Source organism: Leucoraja erinacea, chromosome 15 (genome assembly GCF_028641065.1).
Source record: "Leucoraja erinacea ecotype New England chromosome 15, Leri_hhj_1, whole genome shotgun sequence".
Taxonomy (NCBI): domain Eukaryota; kingdom Metazoa; phylum Chordata; class Chondrichthyes; order Rajiformes; family Rajidae; genus Leucoraja; species Leucoraja erinaceus.
In genome coordinates, this window is record NC_073391.1 from 29,876,486 (window position 1) to 29,898,590 (window position 22,105).

Sequence of the window (22,105 nt, forward strand, 5' to 3'; positions counted from 1 at the left end):
GACGTGCAAACTCTGTACAGACAGCACCCATAGTCAGGATTGACTGTAATACGCTGCACCGTGCCGCCCTGATTGGTTCATAGCTAAATCCGTTAATAACTGTTGTAGTTATTAACTAATGAATCAAAAGATGCTAAATTGAAACAACAGAGTACATTTTGAAAGCCAAATAGATAAAGCAGCAAATCTCAATGGATGAATTTTTTTGTTATTATATAACAGATGATGTGTAATTTTACATTCATCCAGCTTTTAGGTTAAAGTTACATGATTCTTACTTGGGTTTATTATTGTCACATGTACCGAGGTACAGTGAAAAGCTTTGTTTTGCATGCTATCTAAGCAGATATACTGTACATAAATCCATTAAAGTCCAAATCATGTACAATAGGTATAGCAAAGAGGAATAGAGAGTGCAGAACATAGTTCTCAGAATGGTAGCCCACCAGTTCCATGGAAAAAGTCTAATGTCCGCAATGGGGTAGAGGTGAAACGGACAGTGCCTCTAGCTTATGAAAAGACTGTTCAGAAGCCTGATAACCGTGGGGAAGAAGGTGTTCCTGAATCTGGTGGTGCACATTTTCAAGATTACTACAAATTGTATTTGTAGATTTTTTTGTATTAAAACTATAGAGTTGTTTAATGCACAGATAATGGCTTTAACAACATCACAAATTCAACTTGCAAATGAGGTGTTATAGATCAGGGCTGATAGTTAAATTTGATGTCCTTGAAATGGTCATGCTATTTGTGTAGGATAATGAGGGAGAAGGAGTAGATATGAAATGATGAATGTTAATTTAAAATGTCTACTGTTCTGTGATTCATTTTTAATAGATTAATGAAGTCATCTATTTTTTTTAATCATGTTGCTTCAAAGTCACCCTAAGCACAGACATCTTAGTGGTCAGGTGATGTTGAATTTATGAGATTGACCCAAAACCGTTGCATGTAAATCCATTGTAGGATAGAGAAGCTTAAAAGAGCTTTATTTTACTTTGAGATTCAATAACCAGTAGGTTTCCCCTGGGATCAGTTCACAAATTATATTACAGGTACAATCGGTGACCTTGAAGGGGAGATTAGGCAGAGGATGCACAGAATTGCATGAAATACATTATATGGGGAATAAAATGTATATTAAATGTGAGCCATCACATTAAAAAACGCAAAGGAAGAAAATCAGGATAAAGGCACTTAATGTGCCAGCAATGTTAATTATGGACAGTGCAGGATCTGTGATACTTGACTACTAACAATAATTTAAACTACTATAACACCTTTATCTAAAACGAAAGTGCCAGGATGTTTTATGGAAGCATAATCATACAAAAAATAAATGCCACGTCAAAGGAGGAGTTATTAGGGGAGGGCTGAAGTTTGGTCAATATGAGGGCCATAAAAGAAAATGGATGTAGTTAGGGAAGGGTGGTTTTAAGCTAAGTTTAGTATGGAGATACAGCATGGAAACAGACCATTTGGCTCACTAAGTCCATGTCAGGCATCGATTACCCATTCACACTAATTCTATATTATCCCTCTTTCTGATCTATCACCCTATACCTGAGGGGTAATTTACAGGGGCCAATCAGCCTTTGTGATACAAGAGGAAACCGGAGTACTCGGAGGAAACACTGGAGTTACAGGGAGTATGTGCAAACTCCATGCAGACAGCACCCGAGGTTAGGATCGACCCCCCCCCCCCCCCCACCCCCGCCCCCTCCTGTTAATCAGACTGAGGAAGGGTGCCGATCTGAAACGTCAGCTGTCATTTCCTCCACCACCGCTCCCTGACCTGCTGCGTTCCACCTTTTGTTTTATGCTCCAGATTTCAGCATCTGCCATCTCTTGTATTTTCTTCTTGCATTGTCCAACTTCAAATAACTCTTTCTTCCTGTTTGATTCAGCATTAGCCAAGTTTTGCCTGCAATACCTTTTTTTACTTTTCCTTTTTCATGCAGTCGTACTATCCAACATAACACAGAATACAAAGCATTAGTTGTTTTATACCAAGGTCTTTTTTTTTTGCTCTTTTTGGCTCTGCTGGTGCGTTTGGAAATTTGGGCCAATGACCTACTGTACCTTTGTACATGTGACGATAAAACTAAACTAAACATTCAAAAAACGAAATTAAAATTTCAAAACCAGTCCTTTGGCACATCAAGTCCACGCCGGCCATCGATCACCCATTCGCACTAGTTCTATGTTATCCTGCTTTCCAACACATTTAGATTGTGTGTGTGTGGTAAGGGGCATTGGAAGTCCCTGTTGTTCCATTATTGGTTTTACTAACACTAAAATGTCCAGCACTGTTCATTTGGTAGCACCTAGTGGGAACATTCCACCCGCTGGCAAACGCTATATGTGAAGGGTAACTTTGCAATTTCAATTGCAATTGATTTTTTAGTTTCTATTTTCTCTTTTGTTTTAAATCACTTTCATTTTTCTAGAGGACAAGAAAAAGAAGAAAAAAAAACAAAAGACATCTGAGAAAGGAACAAAATTGGAGCGATCCAAAACATTTGTGAACATCTTTTTCAGAAGCGGACGATCAGGAAAGCAGTCAAGTGAGCAGAAAGAAAAAGACAGATCGAAATCCCCATCTCGCACAGAATTAGACAAAGGTATGAAAAATGATAATGAACTGTTACCAAGACGCTAAACAGTGCCTTTTAAATTGCTTTCTAATGAAATAAAAGGCTTAACATTCTTCATTTTAATAAGCAAAGTGAAAATTTGAGTATGAATGTAAAATGTAATCTTTATTCTTTTTTAAAAATGTTTTGCTGAACTAGTCCTTTCCTAACTCTATAGCTAATCATGTGCCACTGTGCTTATTATTGATCAACCACTCGATCGCCCCCAATCCCGCACCACCACCTTACCTTGGTGGAGGCATCTCCAATCCAACCTTGGCTGGAACAGCTAATGGAGGTTGCAGTGAATCGTGGGCGCAGTCCACACAAACCAACCTCCATTGACTCCATCAACACTTCAAGCTGCCTCGGCAAGGCCACCATCATAATCAAGGACGAGTCTCAATCTGGTCACTCCCTCTTCTCCCCCTCCCACCAGGCAAGAAGGATAGTAGTGTGAAAACACATACTTCCGGATTCAGGGACAGTTTCTTCCCAGCTGTTATCAGGCAACTGAACCATCCTTACACCAACTAGAGAGCGGTCCTGAGCTACCATCTACCCGATTGGAGACCCTCAGACCATCTTTAATTGGACTCTATCATGTACTGTATGTAGTTCCCTTTATCCTTTATCTACACTGTGAATAGCTCAATTGTAATCATGTATTGTTTTTCCGATGACTGAATAGCACACAACAAAACGTTTTTCACTATGCCTTGTGACAATAAACTAAACTCCATTACTAAACTAATGCTTATTACTAAATTACTAAACTAATATCCAACAAGGATATTTACATGCATAGGACAGGTTTACATGGATGGGACAGGTTGGAGAGATATGGACCAAACGCGGGCAGGTGGGACTAGTGTCGCTGGGACATGTTGGCCGGTGTGGGCAAGTTGGGCTGAAGGGCCTGTCTCCACACTGTATCACACTATGACTCTATGACTCCAATTGCCCAGCCTTCATGTTTTAAATTCACATCAGAGACCTATTGGCTGAATAGTCTTCTCTACTGCAATAATTTTATGATTTCCTTTCTAAAGTTTGCATTACCACATTGTGAGGTATTTGTAATGTACTATCATTGAATGTATTTGTGATGTATATGTAATGTAATATCTAATGTAAATGCCAGTGCCCCTTGAAGCCAAAAGCAGAAGTTGGCAAATGTGCCTGTGCCTTGTGACTGAGGTCAAGTGACTTTTTGGAAGTTACAGTCATAGCAGATTAAACTTATCTACACTATGGCAGACGTGAATTCATTGTGCTAGTCACAACAGGGCCTTACAGAGAACGTTACACACATCTTCTCCATCCTCATTCTTTTGTTTTAAAGTTTTTTTTGTTGTTTTGCTTTCTTCGGCTGATCTTTTGTTGTTCCTTTATGGATCTGGAAATTGCTTTAGGCCACATTTCTATGTTAAAGGTATCAGCAAAATACAGACTGTTGTGTTGTAATGTCAGCAACTCTTAAAATTACCAAGGGAAGGATTTTACATTCCCTGGGATATTTTGATATTGGAGGAATAGTGCGATTTTAGAATTCTTGAAGAACTAATAATTAATGTTGCTGCTGTTCTTTTCAGAGGCTTGAAAGAGTGGATGTGGCAAGATTATTTCCAATAATGGGAGAGTCTAGAACCAGAGGGCACAGTCTCAGAATAAAAGGATGCATCTTTCAGATAGTGATGAGGAGAAATTTATTTAGCCAAAGGGTGGTAAATCTGTGGAATTCGTTGTCACAGACAACGGTGGAGGCCAAGTTATTGGCTATTTTTAGAGCAGAAATTGATAGGTTCTTGATTAGTGAGGGTATTAAAGGTTTCAGGGAGAAGGCAAAATAGGGTAGTGGGGGGAACAATAGATCAACTATGATCGAATGGCAGATTAAACTAGATGGACCGAATGGCTTAATTCTGTTTCTATGTTTTATGATGGTATTGTTATAGTGTAAATACATGAATATTTCACTTGCCATTCTTTCCATTTCAGTGACTGCTGTTCAAAAATTTGTCATCAGAAGTCTAAAGCGGGGTAAATGCTTGCAATATGCCTGGTGTTTAATAAAGAAATTGAATAATTCCTGCACTTATTCAAAAGATAATATTTTTACGATTCTTGTGAAACCTTCTCTATGTTATTATTCTTTCTCTGAAAGAATATTAAAGCACCTCTAGTTCCAGAGAGTATATCCTGTATAATTTAGAAATACTGCATGTGTAGGAATTCTGCACTAAACTAAACCAACCTCCTTTCTAAACTTTTCTTTTTTTTTACATTGAGTGTGCGAAATGACATTAACTTTGCTCAGCAAGGTTTCTTGTGTATGCTTTTCACTACGTCAAAATCTATATTGATTACATTTATGCGTGGATCCTTTTGGATCATTGATTACTTTTGGATCATTGATCATTCTTTTTCCGCAAGTTTGCCTTCTTCATGAATGTAATTGGATTTATCTCTAATTTCAGATAAAGAAAGAGGCCATCGCTTTAAAATATTGGGCCTTCAGAAGGACCAAAATGGTCTCTCCACAAACGACTCATGCAGTCACTGCCTAGCTGTGATTGAGGATATTGCAAAGAAACTCCTGAATCAAGATGAAGTCAATGCCATTTTGCGTCACTGTGATCAGGTATTTCCCTTAAATACCATAACCTTGAGCTAAGTTGCAGACCATTATCAAGACATATTTCCATTTGCACCCTTTCCTTTAGACTTTAGAGATACAGATACAGTACGGAAACATGCCGTTTGGCCGGCCCCGACCAGCAATCGCCCCGACCAGCAATCGCCCCTACATACTAGGGACAATTTACAATTTTTTTACTGAAGCCAATTAACCTACAAACCTTGTCCCCACCCACCCCCGCCCCCGATCAGTCTGAAGAAGGGTTTCGGCCCGAAACGTTGCCTATTTCCTTCGCTCCATAGATGCTGCTGCACCCTCTGAGTTTCTCCAGCTTTTTTGTGTAACCTAACCTACAAACCTGTTCGTCTTTGGGATGTGGGAAGAAACCGGAGCACCTGGGGAAAACCCACATCGGTAGTCAGGGTCGAACCCAGATCGCTGGCGCAGTAAGGCAGAAACTCTACCGCTATGCCACTATGCTGCCACTGTACCCTTTTATAATTTCTCCCATTCTGTTATTTTATAATTTCTCCCATTCTCCCTCCTTTTCTTCCATTCTCAACCCATAAACTCCATTTAACATTAATTTCCAATCCCACGTGCATAGAATCTTCCCATTCTTGCTGATCTACCATCTTGAATGGAAAATTCTTTACCTCTTCCAACAGCATGGCTCATAGTACATGTCTTACAGCATCAGAGACCCAGGCTCTATCCTAACTTGAGTTGCTATCTGTGCAGAGTTCATGCGTTCTCACTGTGTGACTGCATAGGTTTCTTCCGCGTGCTCCAATCTCCCCTCGCATCTTAAAAATAGCTGGGTTGTTATGTTAAATGGCCACTATAAATTGTCCCTATTGTATAGGTGAATGGTAGAATCTGGGGGTAAATTGATGGGAATGTGGAGAGAATATTGTTGGGAATCTGGGGGGAGAAGAGAGGAGAATGAGGATGAGAGAGAGAGAGAGAAATAGACCAGCCGTGATTGAATGGTGGAGCAGACTCAATGGGCCGAATGACCTAATTCTGCTCCTTTAGTGATCTTATGAAAATACATTGGGTTTAATGTCAGTAGTTGAAGAGCCTGTTTCTGTGCTGTGTCTGTCTGATTCTATTTCCCCGAAATTGCAAGATACTATTTGTGCTCATTCACACTGTTGAATAAAGTACTGAAGATATTGCTATATCTTCACACAAAAATCAGATTTTTTGCTACAAAATCAATCTGTTGCAAAATGTACTTCTGTACATTGTATAGCCTGGATATTCACCTGAAAGCAGAAACAAACATTTAAATATGGCCTCCCCTTCAAAATGCACCATAAGATAGATCCCTCAATGGGTGTGTAATAAAATAATGAATTTGTGATATCATTGAACTTAGAGGAACTCACTGAGAAATAGTTTTAATGCCAAAATATAAAAAATCGACAAAATTGACAACATTTCTCTAGATGTAATCTTCCACTAGATGGTATTAAAAATAATTTTCCAGGAATTATTACATAGCATTATGAAGTAATTGTAAAATAGAAATGGCCTCTTCAGACCAAAGAGGCCATACTGAGAATTCAGTCCCCCATAATAATGTAAGTTCCCGTCCCTTTTCTTGAACCACAGACCTATTTGTGATTATTAGCAGGAACCTGTAATTTGCCTCCTCTCGCTGGCCAAAACTTGGGTATTTTTAAAGCGGAGATGAATAGGTTGTTGATTAATAAGGGCGTCAAAGGTCACTGGACAAAGGCAGGAGAATGGGGTTAAGAGGGAAAATAGATCAGCCATGATCGGATGCTGGATCTGACGTGATGGGCCGAATGGCCTCATCCTGTTCCTATGTCTTATGGTAGCTTAGCTGGATGTGAAGTAAAGAGCCTGCCTCTTCACCAAAACAGAATTTTAACAGCATTTCCAGCACAGTGGTAGTGTGATGGCAGCAGCTATGCTTTCTATCTGACTACATTACTCCCTCGGGGCATTACACCATGGACAGGTTATCTTCATCTCCGTACAGGTTTCTTTCTTGATTCGATAGTTTATTTTGCTATGTATAGGACAATATTGTAATTATTTTAATCTCGATCATGTTTGCTTCCTACCAGTCAACACCTCCTCAAATTGAGGGGGCACCGAGAACGGAGGGACCAGGTTGGGGAGGGGGAACTGGGAACAAAGGTGGGACTTGGCGGGGTGCGGGAGGGAACCAAGAACAAAGAGGGATACCATATGCGACGGCAGACAATAGATGGGACTGTTGAGTGAACTTTTGCAACTTTGTCAGTGCCAAAATGTGGTGACACTTGTGTACTGCTGAGGTGAGGTCTGCTAGATGATTTTACTGGGTTGTATGCAAAACAAAGCATTTCACTGTAATTAGGTACATGTGACAATAAAGAATCATTGGATTACTTGAAGATTGGTGCCCATGCTTTCTACACCACCATTCAATATGATCATGGCTGATCATCCAACTCAGTATCCTGTACCTGCCTTCTCTCCATAACCCCTGATCCCTTTAGCCACAAGGGCCACATCTAACTCCCTCTTAAATATAGCCAATGAACTGGCCTCAACCACCCTCTGTGGCAGAGAATTCCACAGATTCACCACTCTCTGTGAATTTTTTTTTTCTCATCTTGGTCCTAAAAGACTTCCCCCTTATCCTTAAACTGTGACCCCTTGTTCTGGACTTCCCCAACATCGGGAACAATCTTCCTGCATCTAGCCTGTCCAACCCCTTAAGAATTTTGTAAGTTTCTATAAGATCCCCCCTCAATCTTCTAAATTCTAGCGAGCTGGATTCTAGATTCTAGCTGAACTCTGGAATTCCTACCCTGAACACCACCTCTACCTTTCCCTTGGTTCTTTCACCCAGCATTTAAATATCCAGCCTGATATGTTTTTGATGAGACTGTGATTGAATTTGTGATGCTTTACGATGTTCAAATAGCCTTACAAATGCTTATTGTTGCTGGTGCTAAGTTATTTATAGTTTATTTACGATAACCTGTAGTTCAGCATTGATTCTGTGTGCAGTATGTTTCAGGTGGCGGGGTGGAAGATTTTGTGCGCCCTTTACTTTTTATTTTGGATAAACCAGAGAAACTGCTGATACTGAGAGAAATCAGGTAAGAGGAAAAGTAAAATGCAAAATCTAGCACTATGAATGATATATCAAAATTTAATGTTCCTTTTATGTCAGATGGAGGACAAAAGTATCGAATGTTTATTTATTTGGTAGAGGACAATCTTTCATAAGGAATGTAGACAACTTTCTCTGATGATGATGAGTTGAATGTTAGAATGCTGATTGATCAGTTAGCCATGCAAGAGTAAGGCAGGAGCAGATTTGCTCTCCACAATGCAGCACAGTGGTGCAGCTGGTAGAGCTGCTGCCTCACGATGCCAGAGCTCCCAGTTTGATCCTGACTTGGGTGCTGTCTGTGTTTGCACATTCTCCCTGTGACCACGTGGGTTTCCTCCCATTTCCCGAAGACATGCAGGTTTATAGGTTAATTGGCCTCTGTAAATTGCCCCTGGTGTGTAGAGAGTGGTTGTGAAAGTGGGGGATAACAATCAATCTTTCAGTTCCACAGATGATGTATTCTCAGTCAGTGTAATACATTTTGTTTGGAAATGGTTAGAATTTTTCTTGTGCATGTACAGGTGACAACTGCAATAATTTGAAATACTGGCAATTCTGCTCAGAAAAAAAGAATGGCTTTTGCAAGTTGATGCAGATGTCAATGCAGTTTTATCGCAGAAACATAACATGCCTTCATATTTTTTCCAAGCGCCTATCCGAGTAATTATTTACAGTGACGTGTGGTTACTCTAGTAATGTAGGGAGACATGGCAGCCTTTTTGTCTTAGTGCAGGTTGAAAAAGCAGCTTGTGGAAAAAATTCCACTGATGGTTTTCATTAGATATTCTGTTCCTAAATGCCTCAACTAAAAGACTGTAGCCTCTGATGATGCAGTATTTCCTCAGAAGTGTCGGCATAGATTAGGTGCACGTCACTGGAGCTTGAACCTTAACCTTTATGACTTGGAGGCAAGAGTGCCACCACTCATCTGAGGTCAACAGTAAGAACCAGCGAGTTCTTCTCAATTTGCTGCGGTGCTAAAATATTCAAACAGTTCACGTACCTCCGTGCCTCACTCATTCGCTCATTTTAGCTACCCTGTATTTCCATAATCGAGAAAATCGTTGCTCATGAATTTTTGACAGTATAATTAGCAAGTAAAATAAAACCTGCACCCTTTATCAATAAAAGAAATATAAGACCAATTCAGGAAAGGGCAGTGGTATTACAGTGTTGTATAGTTTCCACAGGACAATTTGTACAAAATGACTCACTTTTTTTTAATCAACAAATCTTCATGGTGAAACTGCCTCCCTATTAATGAAAATGTTTAACTCTGATTTCAAACAAATTTATTTGCAACAACTCCCTTCCAAAATATTTATTTGGCTTAATAGTTTGTAAAGATAAAATTTGCAATTCATTACTATTTGTAAACTTATTTCATGATTTTGATGGGCTCTACCTAGAGATCTTACTCCAGTTAATAGAGATACCCACTGTATAGCACACTGATGGATTATTTGTGTCCAAATGATCTGTGCCACTCAAAGCTGTCAGGCGTAATAGATATTAATTCAGTGGAGAAAATAGGTGTGTTACCTCATTTCAACAGGATATATTCTCTCCACTAGAAAACTGATGCAGTGTGAAATTGGTCCAATTTAAAGCACCACTCAATGGGTAAATGATTAATGCCATTGTCAATGAAATGGTAGAGAATTGAATTGCCCGAGACACATGTCTTCAGTCATTTCAAGGATCTCTGAGAGATTGTAAAGGGGTTAAAGGGAATTCTTTGTTCAGTTTGCCTATCTTCATCTTTCTGTTTGTGTTCAGATGGACAAAAAGCACTTGGCAGAGTAATTGGTAACCTGAATCAATTGAACATGACAAATATCACCCTAAAATTTGGAGCATTCCAAATTTACTGTAATTACTGCCTGAATCTGTCTTAAATACAATTGTATATATTTAATTATTATTGAACAGTTTTCATGCTATATATACAGGTCTGCCACCAATTTTCCTGCAACTGCTGGTCCAGCTCCTCCTTTAATTCGGACAAAATCCCTTTCCCGGAAGTCCCCCCTAAAATGTGGCCGGGTGAGGCGGCGGATCACGACCTTATGGGCACTTCAGGGGCTGAACGGTGGGTCAAATGTGTCCCCTGCGGCCAGGACTTTGGAACTCTGGCCTGGCCAGAGCTGGTAGATCTGTTCCCGTAACCGACTTGCACGGCCGATCGACTGGTCGAATTTCCCAGCTGCGGCCGGAGACAGCAGATCCATTCCCACAGCAGACTTCCGCGGCAAACTTTGCAGGCTGGTATCTTGACCCACCTCTTTTGGTCCAACAAAATGGATAATTTAGAACGGCTCTGGAACCAAGGGTGGTGGACCTGTTATTAAGTAAAGATTCTTCACACTTCTGTGAAGCTCTAATATTTACTCAATGGAGATCTTTGCCTCTGACGATGCTTTATTGTATCATGTCTCCAAAGGACCATCATCGGACCAACTGACCTGGGGAGGTTTGACAGTATGGTCATGCCTTATGAATTGGAAGCCTATGATATTCTGAAGATCAGAGCAGGTGGGAGAGTGTACACGAGTGCCGTAACGTTGTGAGAGAAAGATCATTTATAGTCAATGAAGCGGTTGAAATGTTTTGCGTTCATGACTTAGGAATTCACTGGCATTATACAATAAATTTGTTTGCAATTGGGAGATGGTGGAATATATTCTAAATCCACTGTGCACATGAGGCTGTCTGTACATCCACAGTCATGGATGTACAGACACATCTGTTGAGGCATAGGATTATTTCTGAGCTCTTGTGTGTTGTCTGATGCTTGAATGGTTGGTGGCGATTTTTAAATAAACTTGATGATAATGTGGGTTACTTTTGGGTCATCATCCACAGCCTTGCTGTTCAGATCTGAAAAATGATCTGAAGATTTCCATTCCATAAGACATAGGAGCAGAATGAGACCATTCGGCCCATCGAGACTGCTCCGCCCTTGACCATGGTTGATCTATTTTTCCCTCTCAACCCCATTCTCCTGTCTTTGATACCCTTACTAATCAAGAACATATCTATCGCTGCTTTAAAAATACCCAATGACTTGGCCTCTACAGCCTTCTGTGGCAATGAATTCCACAGATTCACCACCCTCTGGCTAAAGAAATTTCACCTCATTTCAGAGGATTCAGCAAATAGTTTTAAGCTTGGAACAAGTGTCTTGATGCCTAGGCAAGCAGTGAAGTGTCCAGCCGTTTGAAAGATTCAATATTTTTTCTCAAAAGCCTAGTTTACAGCTAGGAAGAATTATATCATAGCAAGTGGGCGGGAGTTAAAATCTTTAGGTGTTATCTTCTTGGAACATATCACTGTTGGGCTGTAGGTTTTAGAGGTTGGAAAGTCTTCTAAAGAAGCAACGCAGATTACCTCCATTACATCTCTTTTTAATATTTGTCAGCAGGATCTGGAGTGGAATAGCTCTTGACCCATCTTCCCCCATTCTTTTCTCAGGACTTAGGCAAGACCTGAGATATTGATATCTTCACCAAGCTGGATATAGAAGTATGATGAGTGTTGGCATCATGAGCCCAGTATGTCGCAGCATTTAAAAGACACTTGGACAGGCACATGGATAGGAAAGATTTAGTGGGATATGGGCCAATTGCGGGCGAATGGGCTGAGCTGAGACAGGGCATCTTGGTAGGCAGGGTCTTGTTGGGCCAAAGGGCCTGTTTCCATGCTGTATGAATCTGACACTATATGAAGGGTAAAATTTTCAATCGGACTTTGTGGGTTGTACTAAAAATGGCCCAGACTCTTCTCTGGATCAATCAGCTTCAATTTTACATGAATGTAAAAGGGTACAAAATAGTTAACTAATCATGAAGCTATATTTCTACACATGAACTGTACCTTATTTATTGTCAGTGAGGCTATGTTATTTTTTCTCGTGTTCATTGTGGTGTAGCTCCTTTTCTGAGCTGAAGAAGCGGCATGACATTTTTATTTATTTTAGAAATAATGCTTTAAATTTACATGCAAATTAAACGGGCAAAAAGAAATTAACATGTCATCAAGATAATGGTTTTTCATAAATTACAAGTGAATGGAAACATCAAATCAAATCACATTTTTGCTTTTCGATTGTGATTCCTTTTACATGTTAGAACATAGAACAGTACAACACAGGAGCAGGCCCTTTAGCCCACAATGTCAGTGCTGAACACGATGCCAAGACCAACTCGTATCTGCCTGCACATAATCCATATCAGTGCCTGGTCACCTCTCTGATGAAGCACTGAGCAGCTCTTCGTGAGACATGGCAGAGAACAGCTGTGGCCATTATGTTTAGAGAGATACAGCATGGAAGCAGGCCCTTCAGCCCACCGAGACCACGCCAACCATTGATCAGCCGCACACTAGTTCCATTTTATCCCATTTTTGCATCCTACACACTAGAGGCAACTTGGGGAATCCAATTAACCTGCAAACCTGCATGTCTTTGCAATGTGGAAGAAAACCCATGCAGTCACAGGGAGAACATGCAAACTCTGCACGGACATCACCCGTAGTCAGGCTCGAACCAGAGTCTCTGGCACTGTGAGGCAATATTTGGAAGAATCCTATGGGGGGGGATCTAGTGCAGAATCAACCAAACTGACATCGAGTGAGAGAACTATCCGGGCACGAGATGGTTCTGGCAGAGTATCATGTACCTTAGTGCTTTGGAGAGGGTGAAAAAAATGGTGAAAGCAGATTAAACATCAACTCTGAGAAGAAATCAGATCAATATGGAAAAATAGGAAGGGTTTCCAACCTCTAAAACTAAAACTGTGAGCTTAGCGCACAGTGGTGCAGCTGGTAAAGCTGCCGTGTCACAACGCCAGGGACCAGAGTTCAATCCCAATCCGTCTGTGTGGTGTTTGCACATTCTCCCAGTGACTGCGTGGATTCCTCAGGGTGCTCTGATGTCCTCCCACATCCCAAAGACTTGTAGGTGAATTGGCATCTGAAAGTTGCCCTTAGTGTGTCGGGAATGATGAGAGAGTGGGTCAACATAGAACTAGTATGAATGGGTGATCGATGGTCGGCGTGGACTTGCTGGGCCAAAGGGCTGTATCACTAAACTAAATAGAGTAAGATTCTGTGATGTTTTGCAATTTTACTGTATTTTATTTATATTCCAGCATCACTACTACAATTTATGAATCTTAAAGTTAAAACTTGCAGGAAAATAAAAGATAAAGTGCTGGTGGGTCAGGGTCAGGCATCTCCCTGAAAAACATTGTTAGGTAACCTTTCAGATCAGGACCCTTTTTTAGACTGATTGTATGGGTGGGAAGAAAGCTGGAAGAGATGAAAGCCTGGATGGTGATAAGTAGATACAGATGAGAGTTTTTTGTTGGAAAGATGGTTGGACAAAGGCTTTAGGTGAAAAGACAGAAGGTGTGAGACAAAAGGATTGAAGTATTGCAAATTGTGAAGCCAGAGGAAGGAACGTAGTGGAGGCGAGAAACGGGTCCAAGTTTAGGTGGGGCACTTGCCGATTCTGTTTAAAAATGTTATACTTTATATATGCTTATTACAATAAAATCACACTTGTGTAATAAAGAGAACTATTGCTGAAAATAATCTTCACATGACAATTATCATTATATTGTCCGTTTTTTAACATAGTACAATCTTAAGCCCATCAAATTACTTTGCACTTAGTGAAAATCACTTGCATTTAATCTGAATATTTTGTAAAGTTGATTGATTTATTGTCAATTAAATAAATTCTTCCAGGGAGATCTCCAGTGCTTAGGCAAGCTGACTATGGATTGACCCCAAAGCGACACTTGATTACACCTATTCCAGGTTGGTACCATTAGATGTGTAGCTTCAAATTCCAATCAATTAATGCCCAATCTGTAGTGTCAAAAGCTCAATTGAACATTGGTTGCTTTTGACAGGGGGGAGGCACAGTGGCGCAGCGGTAGGCGGCGCGACTCTCGTCAGCAGCGGCCTCTGCAGCCCGTTTTTATTATTTTTTGTCTATGTTTATATGTAGTTTTTGTTATTTTTTGTTGGGGTGTGTGTGTGGGGGGGGTCGGAGGGAGGGTGGGAGGGAGGGGGTAACTTTTGGAGACCCGACCTTTTCTTGTCGGGTCTCCGTTGTCGTTGGGGCTGCAATGAGGAGCGGCCTCCAACAGAAGAAGCCGGGGACTCTGGTGCCGACTCACCTCACCGTCGCGGAGCTGGCCGAGTCCAGAGCGGGTGGAGCGGTGGTGGAGCGCTGCTGCTGCTGCTGCTGCTGCTGCTGATTCGGAGGCTGCAACTGCGGGTCTGCGGACGGCGGCACCGGGAGCCCGCGGGTCCCTGGAGGGAGACCGCTTTTCAGGGCTCCTGCAACGGCGACTTCTCCCGCCCGAGTTGCGGGGTTGAAGAGCTCCTGGAGCGGGGCCTAACATCACTGCCCCGCGCGGCTTGGAATGGCCGCGGGACTCTGCGAGCGCACGCCGGGGGCTCCAACATCAAGACCCGGTGTGCGACCTCGCACCACCCGGCGTGGCTTTAATGGCCGCGGGACAATCGCCATCGCCAGCCGGGGGCTTTGACTTTGACTCTGTCATCGGGGGGGGGGGGGGGAGAGTGCAGTGGGGAGATACGTTTTTTTGGCCTTCCATCACAGCAATGTGATGGATGTTTATGTAAAATGTAAATTATGTTGTGTCTGGGGTCTATTTGTTTGTAATGTATGGCTGCAGAAACGGCATTTCGTTTGGACCTCAAGGGGTCCAAATGACAATTAAATTGACTATTGACTATTGACTATTGGTAGAGTTGCTGCCTTACAGAGCCAGAGACCCCGGTTCGATCCTAACTACGGGTGCTCTCTGTATGGAGATTGTACGTTCTCCCCATGACCGTGTGGTTTTTCTCTGGGTGCTCCGGTTTCCTCCCACACTCAAGATGTAAAGGTTTGTAAGTTAATTGGCTTTGGTAAAGTTGTAAATTGTCCCTACTGTGTAAGATAGTGCTCGTGTACGGGGATCGCTGGTTGGCACAAACTCGGTGGGCCAAAGGGCCTGTTTCTGAGCTGTATCTCTGAACTAAACTAAACTAAAGATAGTTGTACATAAATTTCTGATTCTTATGATTATGTATCAAACTTTAAACTAAAATTACTTACTTTGATTGTAGCTCTTTTATCGTTCGTGGGAAACCTGCCATAACTGCGGCGTTATGCCCCTGTCCCACTTAGGAGACCTGAACGGAAACCTCTGGAGACTTTGCGCCCCACCCAAGGTTTCCGTGCGGTTCCCGGAGGTTTTTGTCAGTCTCCCTTCCTGCTTCCACTACCTGCAACCTCCGGCAACCACCTGCAACCTACGGGAACTGCACAGAAACCTTGGGTGGGGCGCAAAGTCTCCAGAGGTTTCCGTTCAGGTTTCCTAAATGGGACAGGGGCACTTGCTCCATTCAGTGAAGTCCACTTACTCGGATGAGTTTTTAAGTGATGTGATGGGGTTCATTACTACATATAATTGACGTAAGCTTGCTTTTAATGGCTGCCCTTGGATGTTTGAAAATAAGCCTAAGTCAAAATGGTGTCGGGTGCATTGCAGCCTTCTTTAGATTATAATTTACATCTCATTTCTGCTCCCATCCCATCCGTTTGTTTCCTGAACAGTGGATGAGCGGTTGCCAATTACTATCCCATATTCTTAAAATGTTATAGTTATTTAATTCCGTTTAGTTTTTGTTTAGAGATGCAGCATGGAAACAGGCCCCTCTGCCCCCCCCCCAGTCCACGCCGACCATTGATCACTCATTCACACTAGTACTATGTTATCCCACTTTCTCATCCACTCCCTACATACATGGGGCAATTGTAGGCCAATTGACCTACAAGCCCGAACGTCTTTGGGGTGTGTGTAGGAAACTGGAGGACCCGGAAGAAATCCACGTGTTCACAGGGAGAACGTGCAAACTCTGCACAGACACCACCCAAGGTCAGAATCAAACCCGGGTCTCTGGCGCTGTGAGGCAGCAGCTCTACCATCCTTGCCACTGTGCCAGTTCCTCTATGGTTCTTTAAAACCTCAAGAGTTATATACCTAAAATATTTTCTCCTTTCTATAGATTTCAGAGGTGGCTTTCATCTGAAACCATCTCAGGATTATGAAAAGGAAAGAATGATGGTGGAGGAAATCAAGAGGTTAAAGATCTCTGCTTCAATCCAGCAAGAAAATAACCAAAGACGATTCACAGCTTTAGAAGACATACCTGTGGATAGGTATGACATGGAAAACACTTTGTATAAACTCGCTTCTCGCAGTCCAGTGAGGTCAAACTGGTTGCTGGCAGAGTCCTGTCAGACAGCAGTCCAACCGTCTGCTCCAAAGCAAGATGCCAATACAATACAATCTGAGGTGTTGGACAAACGGCCTGGCAATGGCAAAACCAGAGGATCAACAAAGTCAAAGCAACACAAAACTGAAAGAGAAAAAGCAGAGAAAAATAAAGACACGCCGTTGTATTCAGTGGTGAACAAGTCCAAAAGTACAAGGCCTGTTTTAGATCAAGTGTTTGAAAAAACTTTGCCCAACAGCAACAAAGCTTTACGCAGCGTAACCACAACCAGGGAGAGCCAAAATGAACTCAAGGAGGAACCGGTTTATGCAGAGTTTCAGGAACTCTTGGAAAATGGTCACGAAGAAAGAAAAAACATCAATGAAGGAATAACAACAAGGATGGGGAAAAGCGCAGAAAACAAAGTACAAGAATATGACCTGGTGACAGTCAAAGTCTCCAAGATGAAACAATCATTAGGTATGGACTTCACCTTGCCTCGTCTAGAAACGGATAAAATATCAGTCATAGTCACACAGCATGGTGTGTTTCACACAATTTTAGCAATTTTATACCACAGTGCAGTTTACTTGAAGTTAATTATTAGCAGATTGAATTTTTAATTGCTTACCCAATAAATCTTGAGAGATGTAATGTACAAGCAAGTCAACTCCATGAACTATTTATTCTATGAAGTTAAAAGCACAAAGTTCTTGGATTTCTTTAGTTTAGTTTATTGTCACATATACCGAGGTACAATGAAAAGCTTTTTAGAAAACATAGAAACATAGAAAATAGGTGCAGGAGGAGGCCATTTGGCCCTGAGCCAGCACTGCCGTTCACTGTGATCATGGCTGATCATCCACAATCAGTACCCCGTTCCTGCCTTCTCCCCATATCCCTTGATTCCGTTAGCCTCTAGAGCTCTATCTAGCTCTCTTTTAAATTCATCCAATGAATTGGCCTCCACTGCCTTCTGTGGCAGAGAATTCCACAAATTCACAACTCTCTGGGTGAAAGAGTTTTTTCTCATCTCAGTTTTAAATGGCCTCCCCTTTATTCTAAGACTGTGGTCCCTGGTTCTGGACTCCCCCAACATTGGGAACATTTTTCCTGCATCAAGCATGTCCAGTCCATTTATAATTGTATATGTTTCTCTAAGATATCCTCTCATCCTTCTAAATTCCAGTGTATACAAGCCCAGTCTTTCCAATCTTTCCTCATATGACAGTCCCGCCATCTCGGGGATTAACCTCGTGAACCTACGCTGCACTGCCTCAATATCAAGGATGTCCTTCCTCAAATTAGAAGACCAAAGCTGCACACAATACTCCAGATGTGGTCTCACCAGGGTCCTGTACAACTGCAGAAGTTGTACAACTGCAGAAGCTATCCAGTCAGTGGAAAGACTGCACATGGTTATAATCAAGCCGCCCACAGAGTACAGATAAAGGGATTAATGTTTAGTGCAAGATAAAGTCCAGTAAAGTTCGATTAAAGGAAAACTGAGGGTCTCCAATGAGGTAGATGGTAGCTTAGGACCACACTCTAGATGATAATAGGATGGTTCAGTTGCCTGATAACAGCTGAGAAGAAACTGTCCCTGAATCTGGAGGTGTGGTATCATCACATCCCCTCAGGTGCTGAAACTTTGACTTATGCTGATGATCCAAGTGTCGTACTGTCCTTTTTTATCATTGGCTGTGTGAATTTAGGTGGATAAATGAAAAGAGTGAATATCTGAGGATGAGAATATAATTGCCATGGATTCAATTTATTCCATGACCTAGAAAATAGAAGCAGAGCATAAGTCATTCAGCCCTTCACACTGCACTGCCATTCATTGTGATCATGGATGTTCATCTATCTCAATATCATAGTCCAACACTCTTCCCAAACATTTGTTGATGCCTTTTGCATCTAGAAATGTGATATCACCTTTCAAAATATTCTTCAATATTTCATTTGTGTACAAAACTTTCTTTTTATCTCAGTCCTAAAAATCTTGTCTAGTAACCATAGACTTTTTCTAGACATCCCAGCCTGCGGGAAACATCCTTCCCACTTAACTTGTTTAGCCCTGTCACCATTAACCAGAGTAAAAATTGTTTTCTTGGTTTCTTTTTTTTTACTCCTGTAAAACATTTTTGTGCATCTTTCGATTTCCTTGAAAATGTTCCCGAAAAGATTTTGTCTGGGAAGGATTTACGAGGAGGGTGCCAAGACTTGAAGGCCTGAGCTATGGGGAGAGGTTAAGCAGGCTAGAACTATTCCTTGGAGCGCTGGTGTATGAGGGGTGATCTTATAGAGGTGTAAAAATCATTAGAGGAATAAATCAGGCAAACGCACAGAGTCTTGCCCAGAGTAGGGGAATCGAGAACCAGAGGACATACATTTAAGGTGAGGGGGCAAAGATTTGATAGGAATCTGAGGGGTACGTTTTTCACACAAAGGGTGGTGGTTGTATGGAACGAGCTGCCAAAGAAGGTAGTTGGGGCAGGTACTATCGCAATGTTTAAGAAATATTTAGACAGGTACATGGACAGGAAAGGTTTAGAGGGATATGGGCCAAATGCAGGCAGGTTGAACTAGTGTAGATGGGACATGTTGGTTGGTGTGGGGAGGTTGGATCAAAGGCCCTGTTTCAATGGTGCATGACTCTATGTTCTGCTTGGGACATTGGAGAATACATCTGAATAAAGTTATAGTTCCTGTTCTTTTGGCGTCCATTTACCCTATTTCAAAGCTTATAATCTTCTGCAGTTATTAGAATTTTTGCTTCTTTTCTTGAATGCAAAATTAGCAATTTAAAACAATTCTGCTGTTTTGACATTAAATTTTAGGAATTAGCATTTCAGGTGGCATTGAGTCTAAAGTTCAACCTGTGGTGAAAATAGAGAAGATTTTCCCTGGAGGGGCTGCATCGGCCAGTGAAACACTTAAGGTAACACAATCGCTGAACTGTTCTGCTTCTCTGCACTGAGATAAATTAAACCTATAGGTCTGTGGGCCTGTTCTTTGAAAGATTGATGATCTGTGTCTACATTTGCAGTGATAAATTGGATTCTTAACGCTTTATAGAATTTATAGTTCCACAGTAGAAACACATATTGCATGTGTTGCTAACGCATTAAAGGATGAACAGCGCGGCAGAAAATATTAACCACGTTTGTAGCATTCTCCTTTAACTTGCCAAACGTTAGTTAACTCTTCCATTATAAAGCTTTCCCCAATTTAATTGGACATGGTTCTTTGCAATTCATTTTTCATCAAAGGTGCCACAGAACTATGAATTATAGTTCTGTAATTATTGTTTGTCACGTGCTCTCAAATAAGACCATGACCGCATCTAGAGCGATGCGATGTCCATGTTATAGGTTATAACCATATAACAATTACAGCACGGAAACAGGCCAACCCGGCCCTTCTAGTCCGTGCCGAACATTTATTCTCCCCTAGTCCCATCTACCTGCACTCAGACCATAACCCTCCATTCCTCTCCCGTCCATATACCTATCCAATTTATTTTTAAATGATAAAATCGAACCTGCCTCCACCACTTCCACTGGAAGCTCATTCCACACAGCTACCACTCTCTGAGTAAAGAAGTTCCCCCTCATGTTAGCCCTAAACTTGTGTCCCTTAATTCTCAAGACATGTCCTCTTGTTTGAATCTTCCCTACTCTCAATGGGAAAAACCTATCCACGTCAACTCTGTCTATCCCTCTCATCATTTTAAAGACCTCTATCAAGTCCCCCCTTAACCTTCTGCGCTCTAAAGAATAAAGACCTAACTTGTTCAACCTTTCTCTGTAACTTAGTTGCTGAAACCCAGGCAACATTCTAGTAAATCTCCTCTGTACTCTCTCTATTTTGTTGACATCCTTCCTATAATTAGGCGACCAAAATTGTACACCATACTCCAGAATTGGCCTCACCAATGCCTTGTACAATTTTAACATGCCATCACAACGTCTATACTCAATGCTCTGATTTATAAAGGCCAGCACACCAAAAGCTTTCTTTACCTATCTACATGAGATTCCACCTTCAGGGAACTGTGCACAGTTATTCCTAGATCCCCCTGTTCAACTGCATTCCTCAACTGGAATACATTATAGAAGCACAATTAGGCCATTTGGCCAATCGAATCTACTCCGCCATTCAATCATGGCTGGTCTATCTTTCCCTCTCCATTCCATTCTCTTGCCTTCTTTTCTTAACCTTTGACATCCTTTCTAATCAAGAACCTGTCAATTACTGCTTTATAAATACCCAATAACGGCCTCACCGCCCCCTGCCTAAAGAAATTCCTCCTCATCTCCTTGCTAAAGGTACATCCTGTTATTCTGAACCTTTGCCCTCTGGTCCTAAACTCTTCCACTACTGGAAATATCCTTTGTACATCCACTCAATCCAGGCTTTTCACTGTGTGCAGAAATTACTGATTAGTCTAACCTGGGCTCGATAGTTTGTTTTGGAACCTTGTCTTGCCTCTTGGTACGAACTATTCTGCCTACAAAAGTAATTTGGAAGTGGTTAAGCTGTAAGGCATGTCTGCCGTACGCTGTCCCCATCTCAGAGTAAAGTGGGCTTGACAACAGCTTGATAAACCTTCAGCTTGGTCTTTCGGCTGATTCCACTCCGTTCCCACAATGTGCAGCCCAGTCTCGCAAAAGAAAACCTGACTTTTCCCATCCTATCAATGTGGACTGATCTCAAGAGAATGCCACTAAAGTATATGAACATGTCCACTTCTGAAACCCTCTGATCATTTGCAAGAATGTTTGATTCTATGTATGGGATGATTGGTGTGTGTAGGTGTACGAGCTCTTTGCGCTAACTGTGTGGCAAAGTTGCCATTGGCACTGGCAATTATTTCCAGCATTCATGCTTATCCACTTTAGTTTAGAAATACAGAGTGAAAACACGACCTCCAGCCCAACATGTCCACGCCGACCACTGATCTCGATCCGACACGTCAGCTATTCCTTCTCTCCAGAGATGCTGCCTGACCCACTGAGTAACTCCAGCATTTTGTGTCTCTCTGCGACCAATCATTACCCTTACAGTAGTTCTATCCTACACCCTAGGGACAATTTACAGAAGTCAATTAACCTACAAACCTGCAAGTCTTTGGGATATAAGTCAGAGCACCCAGAAAAACCGACGCGGTCACAGCGAGAACGTACAAACTCCGTACAGACAGCAACGATAGTCAGGATCAAACCCAGATCTCTGGTGCCGTAAGGTAGCAGCTCTGCTGCTGTGTCACTATGCCGCCCTCTGACACTACCTGCTTAAAGCCCAAAAAGACAGAATGATCGTGAAGCCCCGCTTTCACGGCCCGCATTCTACTGAAAATCAAGATCAAGTGAGCTT

General features: G+C 41.8%; 1 protein-coding gene across 1 annotated transcript in view; it reads left to right on the forward strand.

Moving 5' to 3' along the window:
- Positions 1–22,105, forward strand: part of pdzd7a (PDZ domain containing 7a) — a 61,623-nt gene that overhangs the window by 25,474 nt on the left and 14,044 nt on the right. The window contains exons 9-15 of the mRNA XM_055646987.1: positions 2,451–2,624; positions 5,117–5,280; positions 8,314–8,405; positions 10,866–10,957; positions 14,174–14,245; positions 16,514–17,203; positions 19,567–19,667. Of these exons, the coding sequence (XP_055502962.1) occupies positions 2,451–2,624; positions 5,117–5,280; positions 8,314–8,405; positions 10,866–10,957; positions 14,174–14,245; positions 16,514–17,203; positions 19,567–19,667 (1,385 nt within the window). The remainder of the gene's footprint in view (positions 1–2,450; positions 2,625–5,116; positions 5,281–8,313; positions 8,406–10,865; positions 10,958–14,173; positions 14,246–16,513; positions 17,204–19,566; positions 19,668–22,105) is intronic.